Genomic DNA, 17,957 nt, shown 5'->3' with positions numbered 1-17,957 from the left:
CTGCATGCTTGATAGATTACTCTATTTTACTTTACAATGCCGCCATCATCACAACTTTAAAAGACCTCAGCACCAGATGTGCAGTTTGTTTAGCCAATAGGCCAAACTATCATATCAGCTACTTTCCCATCTTATCATTTCCCTTCCTTCCTGGGTGTGGGACACTCCCAAAATACATTGAGCCAGGTATCCAATGAAAGAAAAAGAAAGAAGAAGGAAGAAGCTGGTGTTTATGTTCATTCAATTATGAGCCAAAACCTAGAGTTAAAATAGTTTTTTGCAGGCCAGAGAAGATAAGAATATGAAATGGAAAGAAATTAGTAGTGCTTCTGCTCCTACCCTCTATGCATTCATAGAATGTTTCCTTTCCTCATATATGGAAGCAGATATACAAATTTGCCAAGGCAAATGAATAGTGTGCATGTTCTAGACGAAAAAAGAATGTACTGTACTAATGTTATCCTGTGAAGAAAACATGGCTGAAGGGTTGGCAGTACTCTGGCTACCTGGACTTCCTTTGCAAATTGTTCCAGTTCAGTCAAAGGATTATAGCTGACAGAGGCAGATCAAGAATGTTCTCGGTCTTTGTCTTTCTAGAACTTTATAGATTAATCCAGTCCTGCATGAATGCTCCTGAACCAATTTTCTGAAAAGCATTATTTGGTTGAGCCAAACTTTGCTTTTTTCCTTATTTACTAGGACTCCCTCTTTGTCAGGATTCAACCTCACAAAAGATATATTTAAACATTTAATAAAAGAAGACATGTGCCAATGTGTTGCTCCCAGGGCTATGACCATCCTTCCCTTATGAAGTTACCTTCTCATGGTGGTAATAACCGTCCGATCATATCTCTTCAAGAAAGCACGGAATACTGGAATAGTTTCTCGGCACTATGGAAACAAAAGGTTTGGATTACCATGATGGTAGCTGCAGCAGAAAATGTATTCAGACTATTGCCTTGATGAAGTTCCCAACACATTTTGCCTTCTTTGTTTTCCCTTTAGAGTTTTCTACAATGATGTGCATCCCTCTATTTTTGGACTACTACACCATTCTCCACCAGTCTGCACCCAGATGTGTTGGATTATAAAGCCCATCATTCCCAATCAACACAATGGTGAGAACTAAGTTGGCTTGAGAAGTTTAGGAATTCTCTGGGAAGGCAGATCAGACAAGAACAAAAACCCTCTGCCATCAGCCATGGTTTGCATGTGACTTTGTGCCAACTTGAAACTAGGCATTAAACTGTAATTTGTGCCCTAATCTGTGGTTGTGTATGATTGTGATTGTAAGGAACATTTTTTTATTTAATGAAAATAGATACCATTAATTCACTGAACAGCTTAAACTAGTTAAGGCCATCCAGTCACAGGCAGGAATAATAAGGATAATACAAATAATGAGGATAGTACAAAGAAGAGCAACTAAGATGATTAAAGGCCTGGAGATTAAAACATAGGAAGAACAGTTGCAGGATTTGGGTTTGGCTAACCTAGAGAAAAAAAGGACTAGGGGGGATATGATTCCAGTATTTGAGAGGCTGCCACAAAGAGGAGGGGTTCAATTTATTTTCTAAAGCACCAGAGGACAGGACAAGAAACAATAGAAACTAATCAAGGAAAGAAGCAACCTGGAATTAAGGAGAAAGTTCCTAACAGCAAGAACAATTAATCAGTGGAACAGCTTGCCTTCAGAAGTTATGGGTGCTTCATCACTGGAGGTTTTTAAGAAGACAGTCACTTGTCTGAAGTGGTATAGGATCTTCTGCTTGAGCAGGGGGCTGGACTAGAAGACCTTCAAGGTCCCTTTCAGCTCTATTCTGATTCACAATATTGATTATGCATCTGATACGGCAGGTATTGTTGTCCTTATATTTCCTTATTGTGTAATTTGATATCCCATATAGCTAAAATAAGCCAAGTGTCAATTCTGGAGATAAATCTGAAACAATCCTGCCAAAACTGTCCCTTCATCAATTGATATTGTGTGGAATGGAAAACCCACAATGAATAGCAACTGGCTTCTACTAGATCAGGGGTGTCAAACTTGCAACGTTACGCGACGTGTCATGACATATCGCGACTTTTTCCCATTGTTGGCTATGAGGTGGGCGTGGTTTTGGCATGACGCATCCGGTCTGCGGGCCGGCAGTTTGACGCCCCTGTAACTAGATGAAGGCAAGCACAGCTATCTAAAAACGGGGAGATGGGCTACATAGTAAAATTAATTGAAATATCAAAATAGGTTAGGAATGAGAAGAAGGAAGCAGTGTTAATCCAGAGAGATAGACTGAATCACTGGGAAAACACAAACACTGATATCAGGTTAGAAATGAACAGATTAAAAAGAAACAACTGAACAGCAAAAACCTTTTGCCATAATACATGCTGGCCTCAAGGGAGAGGAATCTGAAAATCCTCCAGGCATGATTGTAGGCAGTTTCAAACCTATTTTCTGGCTCCATTGAGATGAGAATTCCAGTTAAACCTGTTGTAATGCATCCTAGCCAAAACCAAAGGCTTCCATCACCGGCACCATTTGAAAGTGGTAAAAGGGAAATGCCCATCATGTATTTTAAAAGAATTAGTGAGAGTATGTTTAATAAAATAAACCTATAGATAAGAGTAAACCAGATCTTGGGAGATTAGTGCATTCTTACCTTATCTGTAGTTTTTAGAATTACTGCATAATTGTTGAAAAAATTTGTATATGTTTGAAACTGCTGGCCCAACTTAATGAATATGTCTCCTACGTTTTGGGCTGGGCTCCATTCATTAAACCTTCGTGTTAACTCAGCTAAAAAACACCTGTATTTGGAACAGACATAGAAGGGTGTTTCTATCTTTCTATCTAGTTGCAGACAAGTTGCAACAGCTGGTGATGACAACATTATGTTTCTACATCTAAGGAGTTATCTCCCTCCCAGTTTCAATGAGGCAAGACTTAAGGCTTACCTTTAATGTGTCTGTCTCTACTCTAGTAGAAAATATCCCAGTAAGGCTACATAAAACTATTAATTTGTGATATTAATTTACCACAGGTAAGCTTGGCCAACCTTAAAATATTCTGTTCCTAAAAACTGATAAATTCAGCACATACCCAAGTAGAAATCTGAAAAAGAGGTAGAATAGAATCTGTCCCTTGAAAAATAGTTGGCCCTTCTAATGGCTGCTGTTCAATGCATATTTTATTAAGAAAATCCCCAGTATCCAGTTATTGCAGCCTGCCTTATACCAAGTGATTCCATGTATCTAGAATTACTACAAGTGATTATATATTAGAGCTATCCAAATATAAACAAGAAACTCAGCTTTGTATAACGTTTAGCAAATTTGATACTTTGCCTGACCCACATTTGAAAAAAACACCTTTAAGCATTCAGGCAGTTACCTCTGGGAAATTTTGTTAAATCACCTGCATGAAGTTGAATGCTTGCTAATCCAGACTTGTCTGCAATAGTTGATGTTCTATAAGCCAGCAGCACCTGGCTAACCTAATCAGAGTCAGGCTTGAGTGCCAGAAAAGGAAACTAAGAAATCTCAGGGCTGTAGGCTAGATTTAAAAACTGGAAAAAAAACATCTTGGAAAAAAACAGTGGCAAAGTACTTATCAAGAATACTGTCAAGAATAATCTATCTCTCTAGCTATTTATCTATCTCATTATCAAAACTGGGAAAGCCCCTGCCAACCAATTTACAAAGGACGGAAGAGATACTTCTCAAATGTTCATCCTAAACATTATAATATAGTACATTACTGCTTTGCCACCCACTGTGGGGAACCATAGAATCCTATAATTTGAGCAGCCATTTAAATGAACAAATCCAACCCCATCCTCAGTGCAGAAATCCAAATTAAAGTATCACTGATAGCTAGCCATTCATAGTAAAGGGGAGCTCACCATCTCCCTTACTGGTTCCAGTGTTGATCTGCTGTTGCCATTAGGAAGTTTATTCAACATTCAGATGGAATCCATTTTTCTTTCCACATTCTAAGATTATAGAGATCAGACTTGGACTTTGTCTGTGTGTTCACCCCTCCAGGTATTGGAGAAGTGCTTTCATAACCACATAAAACCTAGTTATTGAGCTACGCAAACCGTTTGGAAAAAAATCATTTTGTGAAGAACATTGATGCAAGTGAAGATTCCTGTTTGAAGTGTCGAGGCAATCCTGTCAAAAGTCAGTGGGCTTGCACTGATGGCTTGCTTTCTCAGGTTGTTTGCTTGAATGGACACATTTCTGCAGTGCTGGGACTGCTGGTGAAAGTGAGGTGCTTATTTGTGTAGTGATGACCAGAGAAAGCCCAGCTGTACCAAGCTTCCCAAAGGATACGACTGCATCAGTATACTACAAGAAGAATCCTTCACTTGTACCAATGTGTTTTGCACAGATTTTAGTTTCCAGTCTTCTAATTGTTCTTCTTGAACTTCTCCATACTTATCCAAATTTCTCTGAATTATTCTTAAGGTGTTCCAAAATGGAGGCGCTCAAAACTGGAACCAGAGCTGGGGTTTGACTTGTACAGAAAATAGTGCCCCTATTACTTTCTTTCATTTGGAAATTGACACAGTTGCTCCTGATCTGAAATGTCCAGCTTTCAATCCTGCTTTTCACTGAAAACAAACCCTTGGAGTCATATTCAATGTATATTCCTCTTTATGACTCTTTAACAAACCAGACTAGAAAGCAGTTAGTTAACCATACTGGAACACAGAGTTCCAGTTTGAGATAGCGGTTAAGACATTAGAAACTGAGAGATTGTAGTTCTAGTCCTGCCTGAGGCACAAAGGCAGATGGATGATCTTAGGCCATTCACTCTTAAGCCTAGAAAGAGGCAATGGCAAACCACTTCTGAAAAAACTTGCCAAGAAAATTTCTCCAGGCAGTCATCAAGAGCAAACACTGACTCAAAAGTCCATCCATCCATCCATCCATCCATCCATCCATCCATCCATCCATCCATCCAGATTAGAAAGAAATTATGTCTACAGGAAATTTATTAATCACTTCAAATTACTATATTCCCAAACCCTTGAGTATTTATTAGAGTGGGGTTGCTAGGGATTGGCTTTGTTTTATCTCTAAAACTTTTTAGTAGTGGAATGGTTCAAAAGAGTCAATGAAATATACCTATTTACTTGTAAAATGTCCAAGACATCAGAAAAGATGAGCTGAATACTTATATCACTTAGGATGGTCTGATGGGATGCCAGTGCTGCTTTTAATGGTTTTACATAGACATCTTTCACAATTTCCAGAATGTGGACATAGTTTCTCTCACTTAAGAGAAGTTCTCTGGCAAAGCTTTGGCGCTTCTCTATCACACCTTGAGGTTCATCTATCTAAATGTCAAAGAGAGAAACAACAATTTTTTTTAAAAAAAAAAACGTGCTTATTTTACCTATCTAAAGCCTGATGCGGTGCATTTATATCTGATTTCTGGCTATGCAACTTAGAAGCTTTTTTTCGTATATCCATATCCAGATATATTCATATATATAAGGAGATTTAAGCATATTGCTATTACTTCAAAAACCTCTTCAGATTCAGCACTACATATGCTTACCTGGTATTAAACTTTATTGGGCTTTATTTTTGAATCAAAATGTATAGTACTGCTAGTTACTTGTTCTCATAGTAAGACATTATACAGTTCATTCATCTCAATATGCTATTAAGATGCTATTTTCAATATGCTATTTCACATTTAGAAATTTGTTTGCATGAGCTATTGAAATAAGCTAGTATTAGCACTGATGATGTTACCTAATTAGGGTAATGAAACATCTGCAAGAAAACAAGAAGCCCAGAGAGCACCAAGGACCCCTACTGAAATAACTTTGGCTTGCACAGCACCAGCTAAAATAGGCCACTTTAATCACTAAAGTTTCCATGCTGGAAACATATACATCATACATGAGTTCAATTTTATAAATTCTGAAGCAGAGAATTAGAGTGCAAATATCTTTTTAATAAAATTACATATTACCTTCCTTTCAATACTAGGATATAAAATTATTCTAAAATACCATCTTAATAAAAAAAAAATTCAAGTAATGATCCGTCAAAGACCTCAAATCTCATGACAAACCACTTATCTTTCACTTTGTCAAGAAAAAGGGTTTGAACAGAATAAGGACAAACAAAATTACAGGAGTAGTGAAAACCCAACACTTGAATTCTTTTGTACCTTAAGTACAAGCCCTGATTCCGAAGTGCCCTCAGTCAAGAAATCCTGGTTTGCAAGTTCTTCATTCTCACATTTCTTCATGAGGAAAGATGATAGAAATTCCAGGCGGTTTTCCTAAAAAATCATACAAATAAATGCGTAAAAGAATATGCCTATTGTTTCCTTTCACGCAGATACAGCCATTGCCACATCAACTAGTAAGAGAGGAAGTACAGATAATGTTTCAACTATTGCCTTTCATTTTAATCAATTAGGTCCAAGCTGTACCAGAGTAAAAAGTTATGGCATGATTCTACACTTTCACGAGCTAATTCATCTTGAATAATTTCTCCCACACAAAACATAAAGAAAGGCAGTGGAAAAAACACGACATTAACAAAATGGTCAAGTTGATACTTTATTGTCCCATGCTAAGAATAGTGGCTATCATGCGCAGGCAGCATCAATGCGAAAGATGTGGAAAAACATATGGCAGATCAGCTTCATTCAGCTGTTTAAGGAAGCTTTCTTTTGGCAGTCTCCTTCTCTGCAACAGAATATTGGTGGCAATTTGTTCTCAAAGCAACAACAGTTGAGAGCAACTGTTCTCAGGCAGACTGTAACAGGGCACTGTATTGACCTTTATAAGAGCCCAGGGACAGGAACATACGTTTTGGTTGGTTGCTCAACAAAGAGAATTCTTCTTCATTAGCTAAATTAAATTAAAGCTATTTGTATTGTGTCAAAAAATAGAACTCCTAACATTTTTAATCACTTTCCTGCTTATCGCTGCATGCATCTTAAGTCTCGGGAGAAGCACAACTCTCTTCAGCTGTTATCTAAAAATACAGCTGCGTGCAAAAAAAAAAAAGGAAGAGATTAACATGTTCTTCTGTTTTTGTACATACAGCTGACTGTGTATACAGGTGCTGCTTTGTAGCTGTGGCACTGAGTACATAAATGCCATAGTGCTGGAGGCACCACAGAATCCTATGTGAAGTCAAGACGCATCGTCTCTGTGCTCCTTTATAGCCTTCTGTGTATAATCAATTTATGAAGATAATCAACTTATGAAGAGAGCTGTAAGAAACATTAGGTAGATCTGAGATGGAGGCTTCTGGTCTGCTAAAATGGATGCTATAATCAGTCACTTGACAACATAGATGCTACCTTTTCCTGTTCTGCTCACATCCCCCTAAAAGCTTTTCGAAAAAGAGACTATCAGACTAGTAAGTGAATTCACAAAGAGTTTTATCCTAAGCGCTAATAAGAACATACAGTATCTAAGCAAGAAACAGTAGTGCTAGGGGAATTACAATGGTGTGGCCCTCTTAGTGATAGTTTGTGCATAGAGCCAGGGTTTCGACTCCTGGTTTTCAGGATCACCACAAGGGAATATAACCCTGCACCCACCAAGTTGTCTTAAAATAGGACAATGATGCCAATGGAAGGACACCAAATAAGTCCTGAAGTCAAAACTGATGCCATTGCAACTTATTTTTAATATATAGTGCTTTAAAAGATTACACTTATCATACGTGATTTCCTCTTGAGAGTTCAACTAATCCATTAGCCAAAGTCTGGATTATTCTTTCATTGTCTTGAATGTTGGACCAATTCACAGTATTAAACATGATTTGACCTGTGTATAAAATATTGGTTACTTGTAAGATGTCACAGGGTTGCTATCTAGTCATTTCACAGTTTTGTTTAAAGGGGGACAAAAATAGGAAACCCCTTTGTAAACTAAATTACTTGGATATTCTAATTACCCAGTTACTTGCGCCTGCACATATACAGATCCAGACAGAGAGTTAGTTGGCAGCATCTAGTCAAATCTAGCACACAGCTAATCAGCATTGAACCTGATGAGTATTTGAACAGAAATCAAACTCAACAATGAGATTTTACACATACTGTAAATAGAGATCCACTTTGCTATAGTGATTAACATACCAGGCTAGGAAACAGAAAAATGAGTTTAGGTCCCACCTTAAGCATGAAGCCAGCAGGGTGACCTTGGGCCAGTCATTGTTTCTCACTCCTAAGAAAGATGCAAGGGTAAAACTGCAGGGGCATGTCCAGGCTATTGCCAGGAGTCATCATTGACTTGAAGGCATGCAACCATGCACAAATACACAACACAAAAAAAATCCACATATATAATGTCAACCCAGACATCTATCTTTGTAGTAAACCGAGCACCATTGCTAAGGAGAGAGCATTTTTTGTACGGACAAAAAGTCTACAATGTCCAATGGAATTCTTATTTCAGATATACTGTATATAGAAGACTACAATGAGAAAAATTTACCAAGAATTTTGCCCGCCATGTTCTTTTGCAAATCAAAAAAATATGGACTCAGCTTTTTCCTGACAACATCCAGTGCCTCTTCCAGCAACTCAGTGAATCTGAGCCATATTTGCAGTTTTACTTCAGTGAGGTACAGCAACGGAGGAGAGCTTTCTTTTTGATTTCCCAGCCATTCACTGAGGACTGTAATAACACAAAAGTCATTTCCCTCTCCATGGACTATTTCTTATGTTCCAGTCTCTCCCCTCTCCCCCCCCCCAAAAAAAACAGAATTAGCTAAGATTTGGGGAGAATCAATATGCTATCAAATAAGAAACTGCTGATTTTGTTTTCTGTATTAAAAACCCCTGGAAAATAAAGCAATGCTGCATATAAATGATGTAGTAGGAACATAGTAGCTCATGAGGTTAGATTAGAACACTGAGCTGATGTTCTGCAGCCTCACGTTCAAGACCCATTGCTGCTCAGGGCAGGGTGAGCTCCTGTCACTTGCTCCAGTTCCTGCCAACCCAGCGGTTTGAAAGTGGGCAACTGCAAGTAAATAAATGGGTACCACTTTGGTGGACAACATCACGTGGACACATAAGGGCAATGATGATGTCACTGGCAAATCTTTCTGCCATGGAAGCACTTGGGTATTTCCGACATGGAAGTATTAGTATTCATGATGTAGTTAAATTTGTTTCTCTTTCTTCCAGTTTCCCCTTGCTTGGACTTCTCGTAATTTAATAACATTTGGAAGAATACATGCATCTTACAGACAAAATTGTTTTACAATTATAGTTCATCCAGCAATTTCAATTGTCCTCTTAGTATTGCTAACAAGATCTAGAACAGACATGTCAAACTCGTGACGTCGCATGACGTCGCACGATGTATCGCGACTTTTTCCCCATTGCCAGCAATGGGGTGGACACGGTTTCATCGTGACAAATCTGGCCCGCAGGCCGGCAGTTTGACATGCCTGATCTAGAAGAACCGGCTGCTGCTTGTTTAGAGTCTTTCAGGATCCCATTACAAAATACCATTTGCATCTGTTTATTGCGCCAAGTCAGATCACTGATCCTTAAACTTGATACATCAGTTTCTGATTGGCAATTGTTCTTTGCTAGCAAATGTCATTGCTCACTTGTAATCTATTAGCAATCTCATCCATCCCCTAAAAATGTAAGCTATATACAGTATTGATTCTGCTGAGGCTTCTGCCTGGGCCCAGCAACTTTGAGGAAAATAAGATGGGATGCAGCTGATTTAAAATATGGCCAGCAGTCAAATATCTGATGTAGATCTTCCCAAATATGTAGGAATTTTCTCCACCTACTGTGCTGATAAGACCCGGTAGCTATTCCAGTAGGAGTCCTGAAGAATGCTCCAGTGAGATGAGTCAGCTGTGAAAGGATTTCTTTTCCTGCCTCTGAAAATGAGTAAAGTAATCATTTAAGGCGTAGCATGCATTTGAGGATAAGATGTTATTTGGAATGTTGTGGATTAGAGCTGCTCTTTTGTGAAGGAAAAATGGTTTCTTCTGTCACGTTAAATTTGGTTTTTTTTAAATTTTGTTTATATTAGGATATTGGGACCGTTTCTTGACTTTCAAATGATATTTTGGTATACAAGTAGTCCTCGACTTACAACCGTTTGTTTCATGACCATTCACACTTACAATGGCACTGAAAAAAGTGCCTTATGATTGGTTTTCATGCTTATGATCGTTGCAGCATCCCTACGGTCATGTGATCGACATTCAGATGCTTGGCAACTGGCATGTATTTATGACAGTTGCACTATCCCGGGGTCACGTGATCACCATTTGTAACCTTCCCAGCTGGCTTCTGAAAGCCAGATTCACTTAACGACCGCATGATTCGCTTAACATGCTTCATTTAACTGTGGCAAAAAAGGTAATAAAATAGGGCACAATTCACATAACAACTGTCTTGCTTAGCAACATAAATTTGGGGGGTCAATTGTGGTCATAAGTCGAGGACAGCCTATATTGTAGTTACAAGGCAAGATGTGGAATGTTAAGTTTTACATTATGTTGATGAAAAAATTTAGACCTCTGCTTGGCTCTTTTGCTGGTAACTGGATTGGAGACATAGTTACTTATTTGATGTGCGGTTGTTAAGAAGTAGGTTATGAGATGAAGAGTTTTATATCTGTTAGCTAAGGGAAGGTAAAGAGATTAGGGAATTGTTTACTGTCTACTTGCCCTGAAGAGGGTGGGGAGTCATTTCTTAGGGAGAAGGGTTTTTTTCCCCCTTTATGCATTTACTGTATATTCTTGCATTTTTTTCTTTTTGTCTTTATTATCTTTTATTGTTTAATTCAAACTTTTAATAAACATTATTTGAAAAAATGTAGAATATAGCAATTGCAACACTAAAATAAACATCAACCTAAGAGTGGATGAATGCAGTTGCCTGTTCCTGCTGGAGATGGGAAAACACATGCTCTGTATTGAGCAATGAATAGTCCACAAGAAATGTGGTATTACTTTTTCCCCAATTTAATTTTACTGCCTGTTTGAAAAAATAAGGCGAAGGAGATGTTTCCTTGACCCAGTTACCGTGATCTCCCAACATCGCTACCCCTTTTGGAATAAATTCACAATGAGGTGTTATGGCCATTATAGAAAAAAAAACACTTGGAATAATGTTTCTAATCAGTATGTGTCTTTTGCTTTCTCTTTGCTCCTCATATTTTATTACCCTTTTGTGCTATTTCTGTTGACTGAGCTTGTACCACATAACTCTGTGCACTATGTACAATACTGTGATAACAATATTATGTGGAGGTGGAAATCTCTATAATGGCCTGTGAATAATATTTTATTATTTCACAGGATGATAAAGACTCTTCACAGGACATCCTATAAATAGGTGGAGGAGAAAGCTAGGGCATAAGAGAAAATTGGATTTCTGGATGTTTTTATCCATCAGAGAAAACTTCTTTCTTTTTTTAATTTGAAAGTGAAAAGACACACAAACAATATTTTAGTCTTTGGTCCGTGAACCAACTCTTAGGATCTTTGCCTCTTGAAGACCAATTCTGATACAGCTGAGGATAACCCAAATGTTTGCTAGGTGAAGCTAAATTAAATGAAGTTATACTCAGGGGTATTGGGGGAGGGGGGAGTTGGAGATGCCAAAACAATCATACTCACATACATGCGCGCACACACACACACACACACACACACACAAAAGTATTGGGGCTTCAATCACATGGTTACAGCCAACATATTGACTTTTTGATCAATGTATGCCTCTGGTTATGCTTGTACTGTGGAAATGACTGGAAAGCATGAGTAAGAGGCGATAACTCCCACTTTCTGGCTAATATCTAAAAGGCACAACCCAAAGGAAAAGGGTTTGGGAAGGAAGAGGGAAGAAGCAAAACCATTCATAGTTTGTGGCCAGCAATTAACCAGTGCATAACATATGGTAGCTCCTTTGAAGCCCAAACAAATCAAAGGAGTTTCCTGTTTGATTAGATCTATTGTAAACAAAGAGAAAGATGCCAACTTTTCAGGGTGGCAAGTTGGACTGACCTGAAGCTGCCAGAGGAACAAAGAGGTCTATGCTTCCCCCTTCTTCTGGAGACATAATGCAACTTTTTAAGCGCTTCCAAAACTCTCTCACCTCAGGTTTAAGAAGATTTTGGGTGTTGACTGTGTAACCTAAATAAAATTAAGCAAAGGATGCTTTTAAGGTGAATGGACAATATTCAGGGTTTTAATTGTCTTGAATTGCAAAAAGATTCTCCTAATTATACCTCACCAGGAAGTATTGACTGTTTCAATTTTTTTTTCTAGAAGACGTATATAAGTAACATGCCAGACTCTGATTTTCCTACCTTTACTCTTGAGATGCACAAACTCCTATGATTTATTATTTTTTTAAGATGTAAGATTGAAACAATGTCATTCTGGCATTATTGAGTTGGAGCCTATCTCTTAACTTTAGAGCCATAATAATCTTTTCCTTGTATAGGAAATGTGGAAGAATTGTCCTGTTTCCCTCTTCCTGCTCCTTTTTGTATATATTTTTAGATTCTAATCAAACTGAGGCAGGAACCAGCAAAACCTTTCTTCCTTTGCAAATTGCCATCTGCATTGATGATGATATATATAAAGATTATCCTAGAATTCAAGGCAAGGATCTCTTGTTATACTCAACATAGTAAATAAGAATTTTGTAAGTTTTTAAATCTTGGGCTGGCAGGAAAAAAAACCCTTTTCTTTGTGCTTTCTTCTTGTCTAATACTTTTTTTCTGTTCTACTTTCCCAAATACTCTTTTATTTTATCAGGATCTCTATTTTAAAAAAAGTAGTTAAAATCTAATAAATCTAATAAAAGGCTGACAAAAGATTAGACTTCTATATGAAATACTGTTTGTATTTTTCCTAAGTAAGGAGATATGCCTTATATTGAGCAATGGAAGCAAATCAAGTTACTGGGAAGTGAAAAAATTAATGCATTTTTGTACCACTACACACTTCTACCACTAAAAGTTGCAGAAATATGTAAGATTGATGACTGAAAACTAATTATGGAAGTTGTGATTATCAAATATATCTTGCTATACTTTATGGTCTTTAAATTTCAGTGAAGGCAAGAGAAATTTAGAGAAACATTATTAGGTCAAGTAAAAAATAATTAAATTTTCACACTCAGAAGATCTTATAACCTCTTAATCAAGGGGAAAAAAACCACAAAAAAATTGTAAGAAGGGAAATTTATCATTCTGGAATTTCTTTCCAAGTATTGATCAGGTCTAAGCCTGCTTAGCTTTTTGAATTCAAACAACATCAATTAGGTGTTGGCCCGTAATTGAACTGAAACGAAGAAAAGCCCTACCTTCCTACTAAAATTTGGAATTTGGTCAGTTTCAGATCTGATCTGGTTTCCTATTCCTCCATTCCCTAATCAGTTCTCCATTATTTGCTCCAGTATCTTTCCAACAGAAATATTTTTAAAACCTATACTTGACTACTTCTGTACTGTACATGGATATATTTGCTGATTTCTGCAGGGTTTTTTTTGTTGCTGTTGGTAATTTAAAAAAATCTTTTAACAATAATATTTCATATAGTTATCTTTTTTCTGGAAGAGGTTGTTTTCCATAATCAGCTAGAAAATAGGTAAACCAATATAACTTGCAATATAAATCAGAATCTAGGAAATTCACTTCCACATATTTCAACTCTTCTGTGTAATATTTCAATATGAAAGATTGTGTCAGCTCTTCAAGATTCTTATTATTTTATCTTAACTTTACCTTGAAGCAAGTTAATCTCTCTGGAATCTCCATCACTAATTATCCCAATACTCTTTGCTATTTGGCCATCCAAGGCCTTTTCTACCGAATGAATGAGGCTTTCCAGTGTGGTCCCAATATGCTCATACACTACCATAACCACACCATGCTTAACACTGTCCACAACCATCTGAAATAAAATTGAAAGAAAACAACAAGTAAGAATATAGTTTTCAAATTAAAAGCAAATGTGTTTAGTACAGTGAATGAATTCTATCAGTCTAAAGACATTCTTGCACTTTTATATATTTGAAAGTTCTTGTTATTAGATAGAATTCGTTTTTATGACTAGAAAAGGAAAATGTTAAAATTATATTCACAAAATGAATTACTCGTAGAAAAACAGGGTTGAAAACAAAGTTGGAATCATCAAGTCCAATCTGCTGAGATTGGTTCCGCTATTAAAGTACTCTTACTCTCAGGATATTTTCCTTTTCTATATTCTGCCTTCCTATAAATTAATTTATCTGTGATTCTGATCCATATACTTTGCATAAAAAGTCTATTTTATGTATTGGTTGGTTGATTTTTATGGCAGTTCTAGGTCACACTATACCCAGCAGATTAGTTAAAACAACCAGTACAATAAGACTGCTACAAAAACCATAAAAATACTCATCATGGTATCCTTATTCAGTTAGGGTAAAGACTGATGGAATAAGACTGTTTTCACTTGCTTACAATGTCACATGTAGCTCAATGGAGAGATATTTATAAACTAGGTTATTGCTAAGAGGTCCTGCCACCATGTCCAACTTTTACTTCACAAAGAGATGAAGATCTCTAAGTAGACTCTCCATGATCAGATCAGGTGGGCAGATTCCACTCCACCAAGATATCACCCAATATAACAAGTTACTATGCCTTGTAGGACTTTATAGATAATGAGCTAACAGTTGAGCCAAGTAGCCTACAAATAACCAATACAATGACTTCAAAAGTTGTATTTTTCTGTACAAGACTGATTTTGCCAACATTCTAGTTGCTGATGTTGTACCACCACTAAGTCATATTAACAATTTTCTAATTGCCAAATTAGGAAAAAAAGCAAGACTATTGTCTTGGAAATAGTCTAATAACTATGCTTTGTTATGTCTACTTTTCAAAGCTACTTGCACTTCTGATGCTTAGGTAAGTACTAAAAGAATTCAAAGAATACCCCTCCCACACACACACAGAGTAAACCACGTATCCCTGTTCATGCTAAGCCACAACTGCAATTAGCCAACAAAAATCTATTATAAACTGTGGTTTACTCTCCTAAACTATTTTTAAATTCAATATTGTAATAAAATAAACCACATACAAATATGGAAGAGTGGAAACAAACCCTACCATTACATGTATATGCAGTTTAAACAACATATTTTCTGTTTTAGATGGCATCTTTCAAAGTTTATTAATTTGACACTAGATGGTCTTTTTTCACTATTTGCTTATGCATTACAAGAATGCCCACCACAAAAATGAGTCAGAAGGCTCTGTCAATCAGCAAACCAACTTTAACATACTTATTCAGTTTAAGACTAGCCTTTAAACTCTTCAGCACAAGGCAAATATTTGATGGAAAAGGCTACGGGAGAACTAACTAGATTTCTTTCTGCTTTTCACTCTCCCCATTTTTAGCTCATACATTAAATGAATTATGAAATATATTTTCATTTTGTTTATGAGTCCTTGTGTTTTGTCATATTTCACCTAGCAAATTTTCTGTTGTTTGATTGGTTGGATATATTTGATGCATCTTTCCCCTTATGTGTACAAAATGGAAGACATCTCATTCAGTCCCATGGAGGAAAGCAGGAAAGACGGATTGCATAAAGTTTTACCTCGTATGCAGGCACATGGGAAGATATCAAGACCAGGTGTGGATGGAGCGAATACTTCCCATTGGGGTATCCTTGGGAAATAGGCTGACGAAATCTGTGAGACAAGGTAAGACAAGAACTGCTACAAGTAATGTTCCTTCTGTACAAATAAAAAGTTAATATTACATATGAAGTTTTATTATTATAATAATCACAGTCAACAGTGGCAAACCCGTGCAAGCTCTGGATTTATGGACTTAATATCTCCAGAAGATAGGCTTAAGATACAGAAGGATCTTGACAGACTTGAACATTGGGCGCTATCTAACACAGGGCTTTTCAACCTTTTCACCCATTGTACCACTTTTAGGATATGGCAATATCCGAGTACCACCAGTCGCCTAGCAAGGTGTCAAAAACTTGATGACCAAAAAAAAAAAGGAAAAAAGTGATAAAGTACAGGTAGTCCTCGACTTACAACAGTTCGCTTAGTGACTTTTCGAAGTTACAATGGCACTGAAAAAAAGTGCCCCCCAAGCCACAGCCGAGCAAGACACCTGCTTGCCCACCCGGCGGCGCTCTTCCTCCTGTCCGAGGTTTCCATTGTTGTGAGCATTTCTGTTGAGGATTGGCAGCGGGGGTGGGGTGGGGGGGTGTTTGGTTTTTATTCCCCCCGTCTGCTGGGTGGTTGCAGCAGGTTTTGGTCACTTCACATGACCCTGGGACACTGTGGCTGTCATAAATATGAATCAGTTGGCAAGCATATGAATGTAAATCACAAGACCCTGGAGGTGCTGCAACATTCCAGTTGATCGGCGCTTCTTCTGGGCTTTGCAGAAGCGCCAGGATCAGCGCCGAGCTCCTGCTGGAGCCTGGCGCTGATCCTGGCGCTTCCGCTGAGCCCTGACAGCCCCGAAGCGCTGATCCTGGTGCATCCGCTGAGCCCTGACAGCCCTGCAGCTCCAGCCATCTCTCGCTCAGGCTTATGCGGTGCTGCCACCTGTTCAGCTCATTCCCCTCCCCCGCTACCACTTTTCTAGGATGGTCGCGTACCACCTGATGGTCGTGTACCACAGGTGGTACCCGTACCACTGGTTGAAAAGCCCTGCTCTAGAGATCCTCTTGCCAGTATGAATGGATAATATTGGATCAAATGAACCAATTACTGGGTCTCCTCATTCATTCTGGGGCAGGTTTTTAGGTTTTGCATGCAGCTGCAGCAGCAACAACAGCAACAATAGTAGGAGTTCTCTGCACGACAGAACAGGAGACCTAGGCTTGTAAACACAAGGTTGGACAGACAGGCAACACATCTTCTTTTGTCCTGAAGTTGCAACTAGATATGGATCTCCTTGTGATTTCTGCTTAAAAAACAAAACACAAATATGGAACATCCAAACTTCATTTGTTTGAGATGAGCAGAAATAGAAATTGAATGAATAAATGAATAAATTAAACAAACAAACAAACAAATAACAAACTTTGATCAATCTTATTTTAAACTTAACTTTTTCAAACGGTCATTGCTAAAAACAACAGCACAAACAAATCATCATGCTTGCTGAATGATCTCAATATTTCCTGGTGATACTTACTATAGCTCCTCCCTGAATTTCATTAGGTGGAAAGTTCTACCTGTTTAGCAGCAAATCTGTCAACTTAGATTCCAAAGCCACTCCCCTAATATTTCAGAAGCTGCCCTTTTTTTTTTAATTAGCAGAGATAAAAGTTGTGCACTCAGCTTCCAAAGGTCATCCTGGGGCTACATCCAGATTGAAGTCTCCCTCTAATATTACACCAACAGATTTCCGTTCCTGCAACAGGATTTCCTCTGGTGTGTGTGAAAGCAACATATTTGTTCAGGAAGCTTCCCCAAACTCCCAGAACAGATCTGAGGAAAATGCAACAAGTCTTTCTATTCCACTGCTAGGCAGAAACAGACTAGATAGTACGCAGTGCATTGTTATCAATCCTTCCTTTGCTGAATCTCAAAAACAGTGCTCAGAAAGGAATACCACTCTATTTCCTGCCACAGCAAAGTCACCAAGCTACACCACTGGAAACAGAAATTCTAAGGCAAATGTTTTAAATCGAACTGTATACTCATTTTCTCAACCTTGGCAACTTTAAGATGTGTGGACTGCAACTCACAGAATTCCCCCACCATCCATGCTGCCTATAAATCTCTGTAGCACCCATGGACAAAAGATATCTCCAGAGACATTTCTTGGCTATTTTTGGCAGAACAGATTAGCTGTGGCACAGTGAACAGAGGTCCTACCATGTCCCCATCGCAAGGCAATTAATAAGTGTTGTGTCCTGAGCCTGCAGAAGCAGGCTC

At 38.0% G+C, this 17,957-nt stretch overlaps 1 protein-coding gene across 1 annotated transcript in view; it reads right to left on the bottom strand.

Moving 5' to 3' along the window:
* The window catches only part of LOC107293039 (epithelial cell-transforming sequence 2 oncogene-like), a 44,460-nt gene that overhangs the window by 13,354 nt on the left and 13,149 nt on the right, over positions 1 to 17,957 (bottom strand). The window contains exons 8-18 of the mRNA XM_029285301.1: positions 17,820 to 17,828; positions 15,638 to 15,776; positions 13,770 to 13,938; positions 12,040 to 12,168; positions 9,808 to 9,900; positions 8,487 to 8,669; positions 7,711 to 7,814; positions 6,194 to 6,307; positions 5,134 to 5,345; positions 2,661 to 2,808; positions 818 to 891 (exon numbers count right to left, since the gene is read on the bottom strand). Coding sequence (XP_029141134.1) covers positions 818 to 891; positions 2,661 to 2,808; positions 5,134 to 5,345; positions 6,194 to 6,307; positions 7,711 to 7,814; positions 8,487 to 8,669; positions 9,808 to 9,900; positions 12,040 to 12,168; positions 13,770 to 13,938; positions 15,638 to 15,776; positions 17,820 to 17,828 — 1,374 coding nt within the window. The remainder of the gene's footprint in view (positions 1 to 817; positions 892 to 2,660; positions 2,809 to 5,133; positions 5,346 to 6,193; positions 6,308 to 7,710; positions 7,815 to 8,486; positions 8,670 to 9,807; positions 9,901 to 12,039; positions 12,169 to 13,769; positions 13,939 to 15,637; positions 15,777 to 17,819; positions 17,829 to 17,957) is intronic.

The sequence above is a fragment of the Protobothrops mucrosquamatus genome, unplaced genomic scaffold, assembly GCF_001527695.2.
Source record: "Protobothrops mucrosquamatus isolate PMUCROS unplaced genomic scaffold, P.Mucros_1.0 scaffold1485, whole genome shotgun sequence".
Lineage (NCBI taxonomy): Eukaryota > Metazoa > Chordata > Lepidosauria > Squamata > Viperidae > Protobothrops > Protobothrops mucrosquamatus.
This window is presented reverse-complemented; position numbering and strand designations above follow the sequence as displayed.